This window comes from Crocodylus siamensis, chromosome 1 (assembly GCF_052110815.1).
Source record: "Crocodylus siamensis isolate JL-2025a chromosome 1, ASM5211081v1, whole genome shotgun sequence".
Lineage (NCBI taxonomy): Eukaryota > Metazoa > Chordata > Crocodylia > Crocodylidae > Crocodylus > Crocodylus siamensis.
In genome coordinates this window covers 362,713,594-362,735,430 of record NC_143395.1, presented here as the reverse complement: position 1 = coordinate 362,735,430, position 21,837 = coordinate 362,713,594, and the positions used below count along the sequence as shown (strand labels likewise).

Below are 21,837 nucleotides of genomic sequence, written 5' to 3'. Positions count from 1 at the left end.
GACCTTCGCAGCACACAGGTGGCATGCAAAGGGCCCTGGCAGACTTCCCCAAGCCACAAGTGGTGGCTTGGCACCAGGTTCCTGGTGAGCAGCCAAGGAGCAGGGTCTTGGCAGGACTAAAGCTTCTCTGGCATACCAGTGGTGTTCAGGAGGTCCCAGCAGGCATCAGACTTCCCTAAGCTGCAGGTGGTGGCTTGGCACCAGGCTCCCGGCATGTGGCTGGGCAGCAGGGCAGGGTGGATAAAAATCAATTAAAAAAAAAAAAAAGGGATTTTTTTTTTTAAAAATCATCAATAAAATACTAAATCTGTCTCCCATTTAAAAAATAAGTTACAAGTAAATCTCATCACAAACATGCTAAGCTTACAATCTCATAAAAATGAATTAATGGCTCCGTCAAACTCTCACACATTGAGTTACCTACCAATCAAATGTGGGTATTCATTTCAGTTTTTCCATCTCATGAAAACAGCTCTAGTCTCTCTGTCCAGCCCAAGTACCAGCTCTCGCTTCTTGAAAGTTCTGGGCTCTCAGTTTGTGCGTCTCAGGAGACTAAAGTCACATGTGCAAAGATGCAGGCTGGATAGGATTGTTGTTCTGTACTTATATGATGGTGGAACTGGGCCAAGCAAGGCAGAGGACTTAGTTAAGACATTGTGTTAAAAGACAGAGAGACAACATAGGAGAGGATGGAGGCAGAACAGAAAGGACCAGTGGAACGGACTGGAAAGAAAAAGGGAAGCCATTATTCAAAAGTATACGCACAGCTTCCTATCTTCCCCCACCCTTTTGCCACCTGATTCCCCCTGGCAGGAGGCTGGGTAGCATGGCATGCAGCAGTTGCAGGGAGGCTCCCTGAAAAACAAAAGCCAAAGCTGCATCCAGCTGCTCAGGCTTGGACAGCTCAGTGGTAGGTGAGGAGTCCACCACACAGGAGACCTAGCAATGGAGGAATGAGTTGACTGAAGAGGGAATCCCCACCTGGGAGATAGGTTCAAGGTTTGACTCTCAGTCAAGGTAACCCAGGGGTGAATTTTAGAAAAGGGGAACCCCCACTGGGGGAGGTGGGTTCTATCTATTTTTTTCTTGCCCCGTTGGGGGGTGGAGGTGTTTGCATTCCATATTTTGTTAATCCACTTTTACTATTTTTTGTTAACCTGCATCCCATATTTGGTTAACCAGGGTCTCATATTTAGTTAGCCCTCTCACATATGTTGTTAACTTGCATCTTATATTTTGTCAATTGAACGGGTATGCCTAAATATTGTTGAGTTTTTTTCTGTTGCCCACCCCCCTCCAAGGTACTTGAGTGTACACTATACCCTCTGGTATCTATGTCATATCTTAAACCCTGTCCCTCCATTAAAGGGTATGTTTAAGATCCCACTCTGCTCTATAGGGAAAGGAGGGCTGCCACCCCTCCCACAGTGTTCCTCCATGTGCTCTGATACCTTCAACTGGAGAAGGGGCATGTCTCAGAGTACTACCTGGGTTACATATAGCCGCCTGACAAAACTGGAATGCATTATTTTTCAAGAATGACTTTCAGAGAAACTTGGCAAAAAGACTGCCTTAGCAGAGGGAAGCTTCTGCTTTACATGGGGGCCATCTACACATGCAATTAATGCAAAACAATAAAATCTGGAACATATTACTCTGGAGTTTACTCCTCCTGGGCACGTGCTGTTTGCCCTGAGACCATAGCACACTGAGCCAAGTTGGAGTAGCCTCAGCTAGCAGGGGGCCCTGCCAGCCTGGAGCTGCCGCCCCCCCCCACTCAGTTGTGCTGCAGAAGGGCTGGCTGGGGCATGAGGTGCTTCAGTGTGGGGCTAGTGGGCAGGTAGCCTCTGCCATGAAGCACCCTTGTGCAACAGCCAGCCAGGGTATCACCTATGTGTGTAACTGCTGCTGAGGTAGTTTACTGCAGCTTAATAGGGGCACCTATGCATGTTTACTGTAAGCAAGTGTTTCATGTAGATGCGCCCAGGGTTTTGTAAAAACAGTGTTTGGAGGATCAAGCTGCAGCTCTATAATCTACTTCAAGGAAGCATAGCCTGGCTAAAGAAGTGCTGCGTGAGCAAGCACTGACCCCTAGTGGGCAAAATCTTTACCTTGGAAGCTGCAAGCCCCATGTAGTTAAAACAGTGTTTCTCAACCCATGGGTAACAACCCAAAAGTTGGTCACAAGAAAACAAAAGGGTCACAAACCAACTTAAAGTTTGATCCATTTTTTTTTTTTTTTTTAAATGGATTTTCCTTTAAAGGAGAAATATATGGGAAACCATGGCTTTCCTTTGCAGGCTGGCAGACTTGCAGCCTACAAAGAGGCTGTTTAGGGCTCCCTATACCCAACATACTGCCCCCCACCTCACCCACTGGGGGGCTGGGGTGGAACTGGCCCATGTTTTCAAGATGGGTCCTGGTACAAAACAGGTTGAAAAAGCCACTGGGTTAGAAAAACAGAAAATAAAAAATTTTCCACAGATGTTTTTCCCGAGACTTAAGCCAAAGGACCCTGCAAGCTGCAGTCAGCTTTGTAACAGTCCCAGCAAATGAATACCTGAAGCACTGGGAAAGACCGTATTGTTGGTATACAATGATCTGTGAACCATACCATCCAGAGACATTTTCCACAGAAGCAAAAGCTGGGAATGAATTTAGTTTCAGTGGCAGGATAGACTAGAATGTTAAAAACAGGTTTATTTTTCTGTATGGCTTCTTAAACAAAAGCAGAGGACATAAGGGTCTAGCTGTGTTCAATCTGCTATGAGAACATTGGTTATTAGGTAGGAAGTGTGCAAAGTACCAAGGAAGGAAAGGCGACATCACCTAAAATAGAGTTTCTAAACATTACAGGAGCTGTGTCTAACTCAATATCCCCACAGCTTGCCCAGTTCAGACATCTGGACGATGGTCTGCGTGTGCTGGCTGCAGATGCTCTTTATCTCTAATACTGCTGCCAAGAGTAGTTTGGTAGTGTGGTATGAAAAAAAGACCCATCCAAACCCAGGCTGGACTAATGCATCACAAAAATAAGTTTTCCTCAGCCCCTCATTTAACTCTCTCCAGTTTTAAAGCTCATGCAAAGCTGAAAAGTCCTAAATGGGAAAAGCGAGTCAAGGAAGATTTGAGATAGGAAAGTGAGATCCATTTTTGGCTAGTCTCTGTAACACACTGAAACAATGGCTACTGTCAGGATTTTAAAGTTAATCTAGAAGGAAATTAAAAAAAAAAAATCTGAAGGTCTACTAATTAATTAAAGCCACTTAGATACAATGCTAGTGAAAATTCAGCACAGCAGAAAATAAGCCTTGTCCACACAGAGAGCTTAACTCATGATTTGGATATTAACCTTTACAAACAAACAAACAAACAAACAAACAAACAAACACACACACTTGAGAAAAAACAAAAAACCTTTGACTAGTGTGCATTTCTAGTTACCTCTTTGGCAAACAAAATGAGCCCAGTCATTTCAATCCACACAGCACAAAGGATAGAAAGTTTCTAGAAGTATGTCAGATAGGAAAAGAAACATCCCATTTCTAATTTCTTGCTCTTCTTCAATTCCCAGTCTTTTAAAAATGGTTTATTATTTACATTGCTGGCACTGTTCTTTACCAGCCTCTTGATAGTAGTTCAGTTTCTAGGTACCAAGTAGCATATGATGGCCTCTGGAATCAGTGAGGATAGAAAGAGCAGAACATGGGATATGAAAATAGCTTCCCAGTGTAAGGATCAGTGGTTGCAGCATGTGAGCTTAGCTCCATGAAGCATGGCCAGGAAGAAGGGTTAAAGAAACACCGTTTTATGAAGCACTCTGTTTTCAAGCCAGAAATCTAGGATGCAGCTTACACTGAAAGCAGTTGGTCTGGAGTAGCAGTAACTCACTTCAGAGGTTTACCACACTATAAAACAGCTACCTGAGCATATGGAAGTGGGAGTTGGGCAACAGGACCCATGTGAGCCTTGGAGACACAGTTTATGAATGGCATCGTCCTCACTGATTAATGGTTCTCATAAAAGCCTGTGGCCCCATTTTATTCTGTGGCTGGTCTTGCTTCCCAGAGGAACATTGCAGGGTAGCACCAGAATCCCAAGAGCTGTGGTAAATCCATTCTTCTTGAGATGTCCTCCCCTCCATGTGATGTTAAGGGTCTACCATCCCAAGAGATACAGCCTAATTACTACCCAAGAATAAGCCAAACTGCCTCAGTTTCTGATTGATATGAAACCAATCTGGGTCCCAAAGTTACTGCCATCACGAACATGAGAGTAAAACTTATCAGGGTGGCAGGCTGTACAGAAAGTGATGTTTTGGTTCTGGTCAGCAACGGAATCGTCCTGTATGTTCTGAGGAAGAATCCCTCCGCTCTCCAGAAGAGCTCTTGAAGGAAAACAAACAAAATATAAAATGATCAATTTTGGATTTTTTGAACAGGTGCAATTCTTAAGGTCTGATCTTAATGACACTGCAACAACAGTGCCATTTATTGCTGGGGTGTCAAAGATCTGGCCCATGATGCCCTACTACAAGTTACAGATTGCAGACTGGCTCTGCGTGCTACATGTGGCATGCAGGGCCAGTCTGACATGCACGCTGCCTGTGGAACTGGTCCACCCCTGCATGCTGGATCCGCGGCCAGTCTGCATAGAGCCTAAGGACTATCCCTTCTCACCTCATGCAGCATGTACCCAAGACCAGCCCCACATACTACATGAGGTTCAGGAGCCTAGTCTGTGGGGTCGATTCAGACCACAATTCTGAACATCTCATATGCCTGTGAAGCCAGTAAGTTTGGTACCTTCAATTTATATTATCACTGTAAGATGAAGTATGCCAATATTTTGTCTGGGCTAAATGAAAATTACAAACAAAACTTTTATTCTAGACAAATTTAATTTTAAAATAGCAATACAGAAAAGAGAACTACTTGTACTTATGAAAGTAAAATAAAAGCTGCAATATAGCAAGAAGGTGAGCAAGTGTTGTTCTGGGCTTGGGCCTGTAAGGTGCTGAGGACCATCAACCCCCATCTGCCAGGATCCTCCCTATATCAGCAATTCAACTGGAACTGCCATCATAATTCCTTCTACGTCACAGTCTTTTCACCTTGCCTCTAAGTTACTTAGAATAATAAAGCTGCATCACATGAAATAAAAATGCATCAGACTTACCGTGTTGCTCTTCTAATATCAATGTAAGGAGTTGGAGAGTCAAATGATCTTACACACTTTGGATCAATTTGGTGAAATTCCTTTGCTGACTCTTGAGGAAGGGTATAGCAACAAGGTCCAACAGATGGGCCTAGCACCACCAGTATATCCCGTACATTGCATCCGTATTCTGCAATCATAGCACTTACTGTAGCCATAGCAACTCCCATTAAAGTACCTCTCCATCCTGAGGGAAAGGAAAAAAAAAGTCTTGTCAGTTTATTTTTTCAATTTCATGGCTTCCTTCTTGGCATGAAATACAGGGAACAAAAATAATTCATCGCTAACAAAGAAACGATGCTCTGAGCATTCTTATGATGTAGCAGTATCATACAGTATGGATACTGAAGACAGGTGCAATAATTAGTTCAAGGCAAGAAGTCACCCTGAAAGGTGAGATTAAAAAAACTCAAGAATTCCCTCCTCTATGGGTTTGGATCATTAGAACATATCCTACCCTGTGTAGACATACTGCATAGAACTAAGTGACCACTTGATATTCATAAAAGGAGCCTGGACAATTCAGACAGAAATCTTTTAAAAAACGAAAAACAATCCTCCACCCCCCCCACTCACAAAACAATGTTAAAAGCTATGGTACACATAGGGCAGGACAAAAACTTTTTGATGAATACTTTATTCACCAAAAAAATTAAAGGAGTGGTCTACAATTGTGGAACCTCTGCTATAAGGGATTCCAATGCAAGCATCTTTTTGAAGCTTTTCCACTTTATACAAAGTAATTAGTAACTGGAACAGCTAGAACTTGGCTCCCACCACCAAGTTATAGAAACATATACACTCACTCTATGGGTTAAACGAATATTCAACAGAAAAGACAGAGTCAGGCAGACACAGAATTTTGAAAAGGGGGTAAAAAGGGTGAGGTCCATCACCACATACACAGCAAGACATTTTTCTCCTGTTAAAAAATAAACTAGAAGCTTCACTGGTATGCTAGTGACTTAGGGCTGTATTATTCAGTTTTAATAAGTTGAAGCAAAAAAATTCAAACCACCTGAAGTATAATTTCATTAGAATTAATCGAAACCAGTATGCAGGGCTGTGAAATGAGCACTTCATTACCAGAAGCATCTAATAGAAAACAGAATTGCAGAAGAAAAGGATAGCTTGATTAGTGGAATATCACAGCCATTACAAGGAAGATAGGATCATTAATACCTGCTGAAAAAAGAGAGTTTAGAAGAGACTGGGTAGATCATAAATGAGCCATAAAGTCAACCAAGTCCCTCACCGCTGCCTGACTACAAATGCTGCTGCCACTGCCAGGCAGTTGGTTGTTTTTAAACTTTGGGTGGGTGGAGAGTGCACTTGCACTCCCCTTGGATTCCTGCTCCACCCAGACAGAGACAAACACCCTACAACATCCTCAAAATCAATTAATGGTTAAGGCACATTCCTAGGAAGTGGGACACACTGAAGAAAAGCATACCAAATATGCTTCTCAGTTTTGCTTTGCTTAAAACTATCCCAGAATAGTTTGTTTCGGGTCAAATGAATTGTCTTATTTGACCTTATGAAACTATGACCCCAAATGAATTTGACTCATTTAAAAAAAAAAAAAAAAAAAAAATTATTTTAAAATTTGGCCAAAAAAAACATAATACATTATAAAAAGTATTCATCCAGCCTCAGATGCATGCATTACAAGATTTCTCCAAGATGTTAGCATGCCTGGAAATAAAAAAAGTGCCAAGACATAGTTAACTTTGTCCACTCTCACCCAATTTAACATCACCAGTTAAGCCAGGGGTAGGCAAAATGTGGCCTGCCAGGTAGCTTCATCCAGCTCATGGGTGCCCACAAATTAACTGTACCACACCCAGCCCGGACACCTCACTCCTACCCTTGTGTGTGGAAGGGTCTGCCCCAGCCAGCACATGCAGTTCCTGGGAGGGGCTGCTGCTGCCACTAGGGGACCTGCTGTTTCCCCAGCCTCCAGCTGCTCCTCCTCCTGTCCCTGTTGCAACATTCGCTCTAGGCAGCGTGTTGGGAAGTAGCACGGCAGCTGTAGCTAGGTGGGAGTACAGGTACACAGCCCCTGCCAGCAGCACCAGGTGGGGGCCCTCAGGGCCTGTGCTGCTGCTGCCTAGTGCTGTTTAGCTCTAGCCAGTTCTGGGAGCTGCATGTGATGGCAAGGAGCAGAGGGAGCCAGGCCAGCCCCATCTATCGCACTGGGCTCCTCACAGTGCATGTGCAGCTTCTGGCACTGATGTGCTACCAGAGGGAAGCCCCGCACAATGAACCTGGTGGCCTAGCCCCACTCCCTGCAGCCACACAGAGATGCTGGGACTCCACCAGGAAGCAGGGAAGGTGGTTTCCCTCCATTTCCATAGGAGTCCCAGGAGCTGGCAGCAGCGAGTGAAGAAGGCTGCCAGCTCCATTATGTGGGGCTTCCCCCCCACCCCCCGTGGCATACAGGAGTGCCAGAAGCTTGGATGTGTGCTGTGGGGAGCCCAACACAGAGCCAGACTGCCCTGGCTCTGCTCCTTGCTGCCTCAGGCAGCTCCCAGAACTGGCTGGAGCTGCACAGCACCAGGCAGCAGTGCCTGCTTGGGCTACAAGCACCCCGAAGACCTGCCCCTTGCTGCTGCTGCTGCCCTTGGCAATGAGGGCTATGCGCCAGGGTGGGGTGGGGTAGTCCCCACTCCCCACATACACCCTGCAACATATACTACACCCCCCCCCACAGTCTTAATATACAAGATTAAGACTTTAAATTTTAGAGCTGTTATGCAATCCTCTATATTCACACCCTATGAAAACATGACAAAATATTTTAAATTTTGTTTTTAAGAAGTGTATTATAGTAGATGTTTGACTTTTAGTATATAATTTCTTTTTATCCTGGTTCCAAGATTGCAAATTCCCCCTCCCAAAAGGAGTACTTCAGGAGCCAAGGGGAGGGATTTCTGGTGGATACCTGGATATCTGGTCCCAAGATGGTGACCAGTGGGGTAGGGCACTTGTTGGGGGGGGGGGGGGGGGCCTACCTCTGCTGCCCTCAACAGCTCACCAAGTCTCATTAAGCAGCCCTCCAGCTAAAATAATTGCTCACCCCCTAAGTCAAACTATTAGGCCCCATTTACTAGGTAAGTGGTCACTATCCAACAGTTTCCAAGCTGTATTTTATTGGTACATATTTCTGGAGTAAAACTATTACCTGAATGGGCAGCACCACAGGCTTTTTTGACAGGATCAGCAAAAAGTACAGGTATGCAGTCAGCACCTGGAGCTGCTATTGTAACCCCTTTCTGGTTTGTTGTTATTCCATCATAACTCTTAGGTTCAGTCTTTCCCATTATCCAAACATCATTGGCATGGTTGACCTGTCAGTATAAGACATGGAAAGAAAAGAACAGTTCTTACTATGCCGAGTGGTCTTTTGGTCATTTTCCAGCTTGTTCACATTCTGTTTCATATGAATACTTATGGTCGAGACCTTTTTTCCTTCAAACGCCCATTTTCCTTGCCTTCAAATCCCTTTTTAAAAACAGATTATCTTCTACTTGATACATAACATTAAACCACCGAAGAACTGCATTTTTCTACAAAGAGATCTATGCATCACTGACTGTGGGCCTTTAAAGTTGTAAATAAAATGGTTTACTTGAGCCAGGATTACTTGTCCTGGGATATGACCCAGATTAAAACTGGTGTAGCACAGTCCTGTGCACATCACCTTTCCACGATGCCATACTGGTCCTTCACCAGTAGGTGGCCAGTGTGAGCACACAGCTGGACATGCTTCTCCCTGGACCGAACTGCAGTAGTCATACACATATACAACAGGATATCCCAGGGGAAAAAAAAATTTTATTGGTCATACTTCAGAGACTTGAGGCTGAATACTGGATGTATATGTATGTATATGTAGTCCTAGGATAAAAGTTTTTTTTCCTGGGTGCAAATGTAATGTTCATTCATACCCTAACAAACTATTTACTACTTTTAGGCGCAAACTTCAAGATAGAAAACTGATATTAGAACAGTGGGGGCCAACTTTTCTTGTAGGCTTGTGACAAGCTAGGCCCCACACCCTTCCTGCATACCACTCTACTTCCTGTCCCCTGCCTAAACTGCTGCTCCATTTTATGCTTCCTGTCCTGTGCTCCATGACTGACAGTTGATCTTTCTGCTCCATGCCTTTTTGCCACTTTGTTCCCTGCTCCTCCCCCATCTGTTGTGTGCCACACGGAGGTTGAGTGGCATGTGTGCCACAAGTTGGCCACCCCACATTAGAATATGCTTAGGAGAAGGCACTGGGCCTTCTTCTTCGTACAGAGAAACTTCAGTTATATTTTCCTAGGATGAACTGTCATAAGACCTGGATCAGTAGTAAGTGTTGTAAAGGAAGAATATGAAAAATAGAGCATGTATACAGCGACTTGTCCCCATTCATGTCCTCCCACTTACCAACAGTAAATGCCTTAATTTTGCCCCCAAACTTCCAAGTTCTTGGTGAGAAGGCAAGAGTAAAACACACAAGAAAAACGTAAACTTTCACTGGTACACAAGAGGAAAGATCCAGTTAGTTTATACAGAAACCCATGGTTGTCCGATACCATACCTTCACACTGCGATATGTCTTTGGGTCAAAGCCTGCAGCATTGGATAACCTGCGTAGGTTTTCTCTGACCACGATTTTTGGATCTCTCCGCATGGGATTGCTGAACAGGTTGAAGGAGCTAAGTGTTGGTATGTAGGAGATGCCACCTGTCCGTGTGGTGAACCCATGAAGGAAGATGTCACCTAGTAAAAAGCAAGTTTGAAACAACTGACAATCCTGGGAAGTGTTCTGCACTAGTATTGCCCAATCAGATTATAGCACAGGTAATAAGGAGTTTTGAAAATGGCATCTGAGAGATGAAACAAGGGAAGTGGTAGCCTTTGCCAGGGGAAAGCATGGAGTGAGGAAGCATGGAATAAGGATGGTCTCAGGGGTACAGCATTAGAATCCCAGAAAAAGTAGCCTGGAAGGGATCTCCAGAGGTCATCTAATCCAACTGCTTTCCTGAGACAGGATCAACTCCATCTAAATCATTATGTATGAGTGTCTGACCTGTTCCTAAAGCTACACAATCATCTCGTACCACTACAAGGCACTGGGCATTTTTACATGTGCTCCCAATCCCCACTAGAGGAACTCTTCCTCCCTTAGCCATGAGCCCCTACTGATCTGACTGCAGGGTACGATTCCTTCCTGATACCAAGTGTGGCAACTGGTCCAACTCTGAGCAGAGGGGCAAGACACTAACTGGGGCTCCAGGTTGGAGTTCCAGCACATCCCAGGCAAAATCTCCAGCCTTGGCTGAAGCCAGCACCCAATGCTTCTCAGAAACGCAAAAAAACCCAACCCAAAACAAAAGTGCTCAACCCCTGTAGCAATAGGATGGGGGGGGGGGGAGGGGAGGGAAAATATATATTATATATTCCTTCCTGCTCAACGTGTCAGTTAGTACAGCTCAGAAACACAGGGAAAAGAACAGCCTCCATTCTGCTCTGCAGCCCGAGGACAGAAAGCATAAAATTCACATATTGTATCTTTTAACTGAACCAGACCTCCCATTTCTGCATCCCGTCCATAAGCTTACCCCCACTACTTGGATCTCATTTCCCAACTTAGATGGTCGTAGAGATCTGCTTTGTTCTCTTGTTGCCAAGCCTGGTCCTCTCCAAAATCAGTTTACTCTAGGCTGCAGAGCTCTTCCCATTTCCCAGTACTCCATTTGGGAAGGGGAGAGGAGACGGGTCCTGGACTTCCAATTGTTGTTCTTTACAGAACATTAACCTTGGAACTCCATAGAGCTCCAGGCTGAGGGATGCAAGGCAGCAGGATCTTTACTCAGTCCAACACAACCCCTTTCAAACATGCAGGGAAAATCCAAGGACATCACTACAAGCCAAGTCTGCTTTATGTTTTATAGTTCCCCTCCTTCTCTAAAAGGGCTTCTGGAAAGGAAGTTACAGCAGGTGAAACAGCACCCAGGTATTCACAGTACAGAGCAATGGTTCTCAACATGGTAAAACAAAGTGCCAGCTCTTTGCTTTCACTCTTTTTAAAAAACAAACAAAAACAAAAAACAAAAAACACACTCTGGAAAAAACAGAGCAATTCATCTGTTGCAGAGAACTCAGAAAACACTGAAGCATATCAAAATTCCTATGGATTAGTCTTCAACATCTCTGGGTTTAAACTTGTGAATCAAAGGTGAGCAAGCACCTATAGTTCTAATGTCACCCAGAGCCCTTAAAAGGATCTGGGGTGCCACAGCACCTGGTTGAGAACGTATAGAGGCAAGGGATTTTTGAACAAGTGGCTCCTCCCTCCACTGAATGACTCCAGATAAGTCTGCTATTTCTTTGAAATCTGAAGCAAGGAGCTGAACCTCCTGGAGGCCTCTGCTATGTGGGCATGTGCAGGCAAAACCCACACCCAATAGTGTGCTGAAAATCCATTCTGCGATTGTGTCACCAGGCCCGGACGTAGGTGGTGACTGCATGCATGTGAGCCAGATACAGTCTCTACAGTTCTATTGCCTATGCATTCATTGCATTTAAGCAAGTTGTCTCTTCTCCGATACAAGAGATGTCTTAATCCCCCGACTCCTGGCTCTGATGTAAAGTTCTGCACAACTCATACAGAAAAATCCTTCTTTCTGCCTTGGAAATCAACTCATAAGAATGGCACAAATATCAGCCAGGGATATTTGCCTCAGTGCATGTGCCCAGACACGCACTTTGGTATGGGAGCATACTGTGCCACTTGGGGCAAAATAACCCTGCCCAGCTCCTCCCAGATCTGCAGCCAGGGGGAGCTACAGCCTGTATAAAAACCAGCAGGATAAAAGCCTGCCCTGGCAAGCAGCTCACAGCTACTTGCCCTCAGTAGGTTCCAAGGCCCAGCCAGTTGGTATCTGGGGACAGTACAGTACCCCTTGTGCCAGCTGGACTGCTGAAGCAGCCCTAAGCTGGAGTGGCCCCTGCTCCCTCTACTCACCGCAGTAGTCTGGTAGTGGGGGCGGCTGCCTAGCTCTGACCTGATGCCTCCTGTGACCACATCAATCCCCTTGGACCTGCGGCTCCATGGCTGCACTCCTCCCATGCCCTGATGGGGTGCCCCCACTCTGTCATCTGGGCAGCTATGACCCAGATGTGCTCCTTGTGTTGGCCTGCTTTGAACTGTCCAAGTGTATCCTCTTGGCCCCAAAATGGCCAAGAAGTCAGCCACCTCGTCTGCCTTCTAACTGGGTCCCAAGTGCTGGCCCAGGTATTGGCACTTGTCTCACCAGCAGACATCAGGTGTTTCTCGTTTAAAAATCGCAAATTCTCCAATAAGAAACCCAAATTCTCTCATTAAAATACCCAAAATAATGTTCTTTCACTATTAAAATGACATGCCGCTATAAGGAGAGAGATCAGTTGGACAATGTTTTATTGATACATTTACAAGTTTAAAGCTTTTTTCTGCAGGGTTTTTGTTTTCGTTTTGGGTTTTTTTGGATACCTGGATATCCAGGTATCAAATTTTGAGCCTACAATAGATATGCAGTGCAGGGAACTTTTTTTGGTCCCAGTGTGCCTCTTACCACATCTCATATTGCTTTAAGATGCAGCAAGAGGCACATGCAGGCTCGTCTGGACATGCCCATAGGAGGAAAGCAAGGTAGCAAAATGTTAAATTAGTACTTTTATGGTAGAAAAGATTTTCTGAATGTCTAAGGATGTTTTGAGAACAGTTGCAGGAGACCATAATTGTTATCTTAATATCTGAGCAAGTGCGCCAAATTGAAAAAAAAAAAAATCCCTATAATTCAATTATTTTATTTGGGGAGTATAATTTCAAGTAGTCAGAACATGAATAAGCAGGTAGTTTTAAATCTGAACAAGGTTGTTTTCACCTTCCCATTGCTACAGTACAATATCCAAGGGATCAATGCCAGCATCCAACAGAACGTGCTAGGAGTCCCTTTAGGCTCCTTCCTACCCAGCACCTTCAACAGTAGAGATGCACCTCTGACTGGCTGAAGTCTTCAAGCTTTAGAAAGGGAACAATTAGTTTAAGTGTGCCTGTGTGCATGGCATTGTACCCCATGGCTCACTCTGGAATGGCTTTTTCTTAAAAATGGGCACTACCAACCCTCTCTCAAGATAGCATTTCTTGCCTACTCTATCAGCACTAAAATAAAAACACATAGGGTTAGAGTCTATGCTTCTCCTCCTGAAGTCACTGCACAAAAAAAAAACTTACTCATGAAAAAAGAAGGACAAAATTAGCTATAAGCAGGTATCCTAGTTTTCTCCAATAAACCCCCTCCCCTCCAATTTCCAGCTTTAAAAAAAAAAGGTAACCCTAAATATACATTTTTTCATGATTAAAATAAAACACTAGGCTAGATTAGATGGATATAGTGGCATTTCATTTTGATCATGAAAAAGTAACTAAAAAATCCACACTTTTTTAAAATCCAGAAATTAGAGATTTTTTTTTCCTTTTAAAAGAGAAAGCCAGGATCCCTGGCTAAGTGACCTGATTCTGGGCTGTTCCAGCATAATTTAGGTGTCCTCTGGTGATGTTCCAAGTTAAATCTGGCCCAGTGGTACTCCTGGTCTTACAAGAGTGCCTGAGCAGAGACAGACTTTGGCTGTCCTAAGATATGTCTATACTCAGGACTTCTCTCTCCCGATTGCCTTTTATGGTCTCTGTACATTATTACAGCAGCATATATTGTCAGTTTGGGAGTGGAAAACTCCTTCAGGCCTCAAATTTCCAAATCATAAATAAAAGAGATTATATGGATCAATAAGCTTTGTAGGGTTCAAGAGCCAAAAACAGACAAAATCCATTTCCCACTTTACCTGGGATCAAGACAGATTTGAGAATGGTGAGCTCCCCTCTCAGGCTTGGCAGCCTTTCTAGGTATGTCTGAATCTCATTCATGATGAGTTCTGTCTCCTGCGCAGGGAGCGTTTGCATTTCATTCTGTGTTTCAGCTTCTTGAAGGTGGTTGGGTTCACAGTCCACCTGTAATTCTTCAAATTCAAACTGGTAGACAGATGTGAATAGGTGGTCTATAAATACTCTCATTAAGGCTTTCCTTTGTGCTGGCAAAATGATTTTAATGATGCTTAGGTCCTTTTTATCAAGTTTTTGTTTAATTGTGTACAAAGCAGCAGTTGTATTTGCTGCGCAGATAACTTCAAAACTTCTCTTCAGAATTTGAGAGCCACTCATTGCTTTAAGTAACCAATCTTGCACACCATTCCTTCCACTTTGCTGAGTCTGGCAGCACATTATGTAAACAGATGGGGCACTGACTGAATAGTGCTTTTCAACAGCTTCTAGCATGTTATGTAGTAATTTTTGAAAGCTGCTATCCTGTGAATTCATTTCTAGCCCAAGTAGATCAATCAGCACTGCTTCTGCCATATTCCAAATGATTTAAAGATGCCTAAAGGTACCAGTTATTGAATGAAAAACCTACAGAAAACAAAAACAAAATCAGTCTAAACAAACAAAGTTATAACACATTACAAGGGTTTTGTTTTGTTTTTTTTAAATGCAGTTACAGAAAGTGACACAGCAAAAAATAATGTCATTTGAAATATAATTTTCAATTGCATCCAGTGTTAGGAGCAAAAAAGGAAACTAGACAAATTGGTAATTATTCTGCCTTTGCTTAAGTCTCCCTGCTATATTATTGCCATTTTCCATACTAGAGATAGTAAAAAATTATCTAGTATTCATAAATGCATTTTTAATATCACAGATCTGGTTGTCAAGCTCCCCATATTGAACAGAATCCTGGGGTCAAACAAACACCCATGCCAAAAAAGTGGGGCAGCATGCACTGCCCAAAACCAGAGCCTGGCTGACTGGAGCCACATTCCAGCTGCAGCTACAGCTCCTGGAAGTCCCCAGGACTCCATGCAAGGCTGCCAGGTCAGCAGTTGGTGGTCCCAGCCTCCTCTACCCCACCTGGGATAGCCTGCTGCATGCCAAAGCACACATGACATGAGTGTTCCCCAGAGACAAGGAGCAGCAGCAGCAGCACTGCTGTTACCCATCCTCAGGGAAACATGCATTCCTGCTCATCTGGGTGCACCCCTGATATCAGTGGGAAACCCCTTACCCAATAGTTTTAAACTAATGCCGTCTTTGCCTTTCTTATTGTCACTTTTGTCTTCTTCCCCACCCCCACCTCCCACCCCTTCATATCTTTGGTAGTTTTCCACTACTCCATCTGCCAGCCCTTTGCAGACAGGTATGGAACAGCTGGGTTCTCCTAGCTCTCAGGTAAAGCCCAAGGCATTTTCTCCTGAATCAGTGACCATTCAGATTCAATGGTTAACTCCCTCCCTAGTCCAAGGTATGCAACACAGTCCTTGTAAATGGTGGATTTCATAGCTGCATAGCAGTATTCCAGCATATAATAGTTTCTCATAATACCATCTTGCTCTCTTTAATTCATAAATCATACAGACACATTCACAGAAAACCTAGAACTGGATGGGGCCTTAAGGGTCATTGAGGCCAGGCCTCTACTATAACAGTATCTCCAATTTATAATCCCAGATTCTCAAAATCTGCATGTGCCCTTCTGTTATCCTTCTTCCTGCTATACAGAAGGCCTCCTTCTCTCTGTTCTGGCACTAAAATGATCAGCTGTCCCATACAAGCAGAAGTACAGCTTCTACAATGAACCCAAGGCTTACCTGCACAAGGCAGTACAGTGCAACTGGACATGTTTACACATGCATTTACACTGACTTAAATTTATGGTGCACTAGTGGGAACAGGCCAGCATCTGCATGTGCAGTCACTAAAGTACATTAACATTGTGTGTTGATTGACTTGGGACTAAAGTTAGTCTCAAGTCAGTTCTCACACACACTGTTACTGCATGGCAAGGCATCTACATGTGCATTACCATGCAGTAACTAATTGGAAGTACATTTAATACCTGCACGACACAGGTATCAGAACTCATGTTCAAGCCTGTGCAAGTTGCCATATTTACTGCATAGTACAGGGTGCACGTGTAGACATGCACCCATACTGCACAGTAATTTCAGTTACTGTGCAGTAAATGCACCCATATAGATGTGCCCACTGGCAATTGTCTTCTGCTGTGGACAGTGGAACCTAAGAGACTCCAAAACCAAGATGAGTCCAGCTGATTACATGTTTTCACGTTCTATTTACTCAGTATGGGGTTACAAAGAAACATACAGCACTCTCATAAAAAGCTGTGGTGGCCGTTTACTGAAAATAAAAAAGTAACGACAACTGGTTTTTTCTTCCTCTTTTTGCATGTAACACACAAAGGACTTAATCTGCCTCAATGCAAATGAATCTACTAACCCACTTAAAATATATAAAGAACTGTCCATCAAAACCTGATTGCAGATGGCTAGGTCTGTCAAGGAATTAATGACTTCCAGTCTCCCTCAGAGTACTATTTACATATAATGGAAAATGCCAAGTAGGAAAATTTGCTTGTTAGGTAAGCAGTGTGATGTAGACCACAGACACAGGCCCAAAGGCTTTAAACTAGAGAGCTCAAGAGGTTAGGCTGCCTCATCTCTTTATTCCCCATGGAGTTGGCAGGCATTTATCAAAAGCTCAGTCTAACAAGAGAAAAAAGAATGTGTGCTGTGGGAGAGATGATTACTTGCACAGTTATGATGTGCATACATGGAAAGAAACCAAGTGGGGAAATGGCTAGGAGGCGCACACAGGAATAATTGGCCGATTCACTACTGCATCTTTCCAGTTTTGCATCATCTCTCTCCATGGACAAAATGGTGTTGACTGTAAACAAAATGTATTTGCAAAGTAGAATGTTATTAAGTTTTATGACCTCTATCCGAGCCATTAAAAAGGCTACTATTGAAAATACGGTATATGCCAAGCAAACCCATGTGTTGGCTTATGCAAGTGCGCCATGCTTACTAGTTTCAAATATCTCTTCGCTTCATACTCTTATCCATTTTACATTTGTCTGATAGACATCTTATCTATTTACCAGATATGGGGTGCTTGTGTGTGTCAAGCTGTTGCATTAGGATGGTAACTTGAAAATGTATCCTCAGGCAAAATGTGATGGTCTTCTTTGCAGTCAGAGGCCAGGTCCCAATGTCTGAAGTGACTGCCAGTTTCTTGTAGCTAGTGTAGAGTCCTAGTTCCTGGTACAGGACCTACATTGCCATATTTCTAAACCATGATTCCCTAAATAGGATGATTATCCCTCTAGGGCTAGGAACAGACATTTAAAAAGCCAGAGCCTGAATTGATTCAATCTTTGCAGGTGACCTAACTTGCCTAGATTGAACCAATTAAGGGACTAGACATTCCCATCAGACTGAGAAAATGCAAGTACATGCCTGCAGTCACTCAGGCCAGGAGCTGAGGGGGCTCTAGACTGCACTGTCAGCTGCAGGGAAATGGTGCTGGGGAGAACAGTGTTAATTCCCTGCTCTGTTTCACCAACATGAACCTGAGCCAAGGTCCACCTGGTGCTCCCCCCCTTGCTGCCACAGCTGCAGGGGTGGGGGCTTGGCCCCCTGAGGCAGAGGGGGGTTTATTCCCCACTCTGTCCTCAGGGAACCACAGCTAGGATCTGCCAGCCCTGGCTGCTACCACCAATCTCTCCCTGTGCCGGGTGAGCAGCAAAATAAGGCCCCTCAGCCTTCCTGTTGCCAGACACTGAAGGGAGGGGGAAATACCTCCCCCTCCATGCCCCACTGCCTAGAGGGGCCATATCAGCTGGTCTCTGACCATGCCCCTGAACTGGCAGGGGAACAGGGACCGTGATAGGGGCAGCACCCCCTCTCATGGTGTCCCAGAGTGCAAGCCTCTTCCCAGAAGTGGGGCTGTGCTGTGGAGGTGGGCAGAGCTGCTGCAGACTGCACAGGGTAAGCAGCAGCACTGGGGCTCAGAGGGGTCACCAGTCCCCCAGACCTCTGCTAGCGCTGCCACTACTCGCCCCGTGCAGTCTGCGGCAGCTCTGACCACCCCATCCTTGCCTGCAGCATGGCCCCCTGCCAGGAGGAGGCTTGCGCTCTGGGACACCATGAGAGGGGGTGCTGCCTCTGTCATGGTCCCTGTCCCCTCACTACTCCAGCAGCAGGGGTGGGGGTGCAGCCAGAGGCCAGCTGACATGGCCTCGTCAGGCACCAGGGCATGGAGGTGGGTTATTTTACCTGCAGTGCTTAGCACAGTGGGCAGTGAGGGAACTTATCCTACTGCTCACCCCATGCAAGAAGCAAAATCAGGAATGGCTGGGGTTGGCAGACCCCACTGCAATCCCCTGGGGTGGTGGGTGGAGAATGACCAACCCCTCCCTACCCCCTCTGCCTCCGGGAGCCTATGCTAGGTGGTGCTTGGCCATGCCCCCGCCACTGTGGCAGCAAAGGGGGAGCTGGGTCTATGCTAGTGGGACAGTGAGGGGGAAATTAGACTCCCTCCCTGGCCAGTTCACTTGAGGCTACTGCTGGGGTTGGCCATGCCCCCACCACTGGAGCAGCAAGCAGAAAAATGCTGGCAGAGCCGTGTTGGTGGAACAAGGGAGGGAGCGGGGGAATAAACCTCTTCCCTGCCCCGTTTGCCTTATGGGGCCTGGCATCTGGCCACGTCCCTGCCCACCCCTGCTCCAGCTAGGGACCAGAAGGGCAGGGCCAGCCCTGCTCCACTGAAGTAGAGAGCACAGCCCTGCCCAGGGCTGCAAAGCATGCTAGCGGACTGGTTTAACTTAAACCAGGAAGGGGGTGGGACAGACATTCCCTAAACCGGCTTGAGCTCAGTCAGTTAAGTGTCTGATACTACATTCAACCAGGCTGATTTCAAACTGGTTTTAGCCATTTTGAAACTGGCTCATGTGCATCGAACTTCTGTTCTGTTACAGGTTTAAACCAGTTTCCACTCACTTAAACTACTTTGTGTGCAACTTCTGTCCCTACTTCAAGACAGACAGAAAAAGCGTGCAGACTGTGAAGCAAAGTTTTTGATTAGAGGTTCATGGATCCTATACACCTTTTTATTTAAATGTTTTAAGAGATTAAAAAAAGGTCTTAGGTCTTTCCATACAGAATATGTGAATCAGATTTAATGTAGCTGTGCTTGTTTTTAAGAAGAAAGCCATAACAATTTAAGTATACAATTTTAAAACCCATTTAAATATTTTTAAAGTGCACACACACTTCTACTAGCTTTGGGACAGAAGGCAAAAGAGTAAAGTGGGGATATGGAAGGAAGTTAAAGAGGAAAACTACATAGAAAAAAAAAAAAAGCCAAACTAGAACAGAAACATTTTTCAGAAGAAAGGTTCCTAAAATTTGAAAGTGTTTTAAAACTAAAATATTAAAAAGATGTTATTCCCTTTTCCCCACATTGATTTTCTTTGCATCTTATCACTCAGCCTCATTTTTTTTTAAATTAAGGCAGTGCTCAGTTTGTTTTGTTTTTTAATAGATAGTTTTTTAAATAAAAAAAGGTACAAGGATTATTTAACATGTTATGCTAGATAAATACGGACATACACAAACAGCAGAAAAAAGATACAAAGCATTTAGTATTTTAAACGAACACGGAAGAGAAAACTCTTATGAATAAAGCACTACATGCCAACCAGGGCAAACCCCCAAAAATTCATTGTTAATCTTAATTTATGAAATGGAAAGACCCAAAAGTTAGTATTTAGCACTTAAAATAGGAAGCAGATCTGAAATTGCAGAAATAAACATTAACGGGGAGTGAAGAACGGCAGGCATTTACTTACAGAAATGGCCAGTGCCTCAGAAGGGGATCCTATAAAAAGAACTATTAGCAGCCTTATTATATAGCCTCATCCTAATTGCCAATCCAAGCAGCTGATTTCTCCAAGGTGGAAATTCCCTTCCCAGGTGAGTTGTGAACGGGGAGAGCCTGCCTCGCTCCCCAGGCCCCTGGGCGGCAGCTCTCGCTGTCCGCAGGAAATCCTGAGAGGCGTTTGCACAAGAGTAAAGCCTAGGGTCACGATGAGGCTGGAAGCACCCATGGGCTCGCTTAAATCAGCACCCAGCCGTTATGCGTGTGCTGCTCTGAGACTCGCTCAGGAGCACGCAGCTTCAGACATACCTGCGATAAGGCAAGACATGCAAGAGGGGGGCTAAGACAGGGGGGGCAGGAGCCGTCTCTGCCCCAGAGCCTGAGACGAATGAAGTGAAGTCGGATTACCCAGGCGGAGGTACAAGCGGCTCACCTCCACAGCTGGAAGGGACCCGCCATTCCCAGCAGAGCTGCAATCGCCCTGAAAAGGCGGCACTGTCACCAGGAAGTGCCTCACCCCCGTGCAGGGGGAGGGGGAGAGGGAGACTGGTCTTTCCTGCAGCGCCCTGAGAAAGTTGCATTTCCTCTGCTCAGCTCCTCGGAGCTGTTATTCCCAGGCAAGGGGGTGGCTTGGTCTTTAACTCCGGCCATGCAGAAGCCTGCAAATGTGAACTTGGCCCGCGCGCGGGGTGCACCTGCAACTGTAAATAAAACCAAGCCTCGTGAGCAGGGCCCGAACGGGGGCGAAACGAGCCCACAGCTCTAGCTTTCATTTGCGAACGGCGCATGCGCCATTCCTCTGCTGCACGCTTTTGTCTTTGGGTGTCAGTTCGGCCAGAGTTCCGCGCTGCCGCGGGGGCACGCTTCGCTCTCTCCAGCCTCTCCCTCTCTGCAGATGCTCCCTAGGCTACTGGTGTGTGTGTGTGAGGTCCCACTGTCCCCCCTCAGCTTCCCGCCTGACTTGTATTTGCCTTTGGGTGCCACCGAACTAGGCCTAGTACCTGCTCTCCTCCACCTGGGGTGGCCTGGTCATCATAGAGGACAGGCTGGCTGTGCTCTATCGGTATAAAACCCAGTGCCTTTACGGCCTCCCTTTTTCTCTTCTTACAGACTTGGCTGACCACTGGCTCTTGCCAAGTGCTGTAGGGTTTGGTGAGGGTTTTTTAGGTCCGTGGTATTAGCCCTACAGGCCAAAATGCCTCATGAATCCAGTCTCAAAGAACCAGGAGTTTGAGTGTGAAATCGTGAGGCTTTTTCAATTAGAAAATGGTTGGGTATTTGACTTCTGATTTCTGAGCCCTTAGGTGTCACATTTTTCAGCTGTGAAATCTTCCTCCTTTTTTAAATTCATATATTATAGCCAGGCCTCAGAAGCTTGGGTTCGAGGAGCACACCAAATATTGGGGAAAATCATGAGTGGCCTTAATACTGAACTCCCATAGCTGGACTTTCTGGACATGATGTTGCTTGGGTTGCCACAAATACCACATTTCCAGACACCACAGCTGTTAGTGGTATTGATCAGAATTGAAGGTCTAACGTCCATCCAAGAATTCAGGACTTCTTAGAGTCACACTGGTTGTGTTCATCTAAAAAAGAAGCATAATTATTTTCCTTACTTTAATCTTAACATAAAATTAATATTTAAATACTACAGTTAATATTTTAATGCTGCAGTTAATATTTTCCTGATTTAAAATGCAATTGAAATGTATTCGACTCAGGCACAGATTTTTGTGGGTGGTATCTTTTTTATATTCAGCTCAATAAAAGTTATCACCCACAAAAAT

General features: G+C 44.9%; 2 protein-coding genes across 5 annotated transcripts in view; one reads left to right on the top strand and one right to left on the bottom strand.

The window, feature by feature from the left end:
* CCDC122 (coiled-coil domain containing 122) overlaps window positions 1–21,837 on the top strand; it is a 43,095-nt gene that overhangs the window by 7,164 nt on the left and 14,094 nt on the right. The gene's annotated exons all lie outside the window — the stretch shown is intronic.
* On the bottom strand, window positions 2,676–20,805 carry LACC1 (laccase domain multifunctional purine nucleosidase 1). Of its 4 annotated transcripts, none has more exons than XM_090025377.1 (6): window positions 20,357–20,805; window positions 14,098–14,719; window positions 9,809–9,990; window positions 8,402–8,567; window positions 5,179–5,404; window positions 2,676–4,387 (listed from the first exon to the last, which is right to left on the bottom strand). In XM_090025377.1, the coding sequence occupies exons 2-6, from the start codon at window positions 14,666–14,668 to the stop codon at window positions 4,213–4,215; spliced, it is 1,320 nt and encodes a 439-aa protein (XP_089881503.1). In that variant the 5' UTR covers window positions 14,669–14,719; window positions 20,357–20,805; the 3' UTR covers window positions 2,676–4,212. The 4 variants fall into 4 exon arrangements, with proteins under 4 accessions (XP_089881503.1, XP_089881512.1, XP_089881492.1 ...); XM_090025386.1 differs by having other exon boundaries at window positions 20,456–20,805; XM_090025366.1 differs by having other exon boundaries at window positions 20,481–20,804.

Coding starts and splice junctions, on each gene's coding strand:
- LACC1 (XM_090025377.1), bottom strand. CDS start 14,668: ATGGCAGAAGCAGTGCTGATTGATCTACTTGGGCTAGAAATGAATTCA. Junction 9,991..14,097: donor CAAATCTGTCTTGATCCCAG/GTAAAGTGGGAA, acceptor GCTTTTTACTAG/GTGACATCTTCCTTCATGGG. Junction 8,568..9,808: donor AGACATATCGCAGTGTGAAG/GTATGGTATCGG, acceptor TTATACTGACAG/GTCAACCATGCCAATGATGT.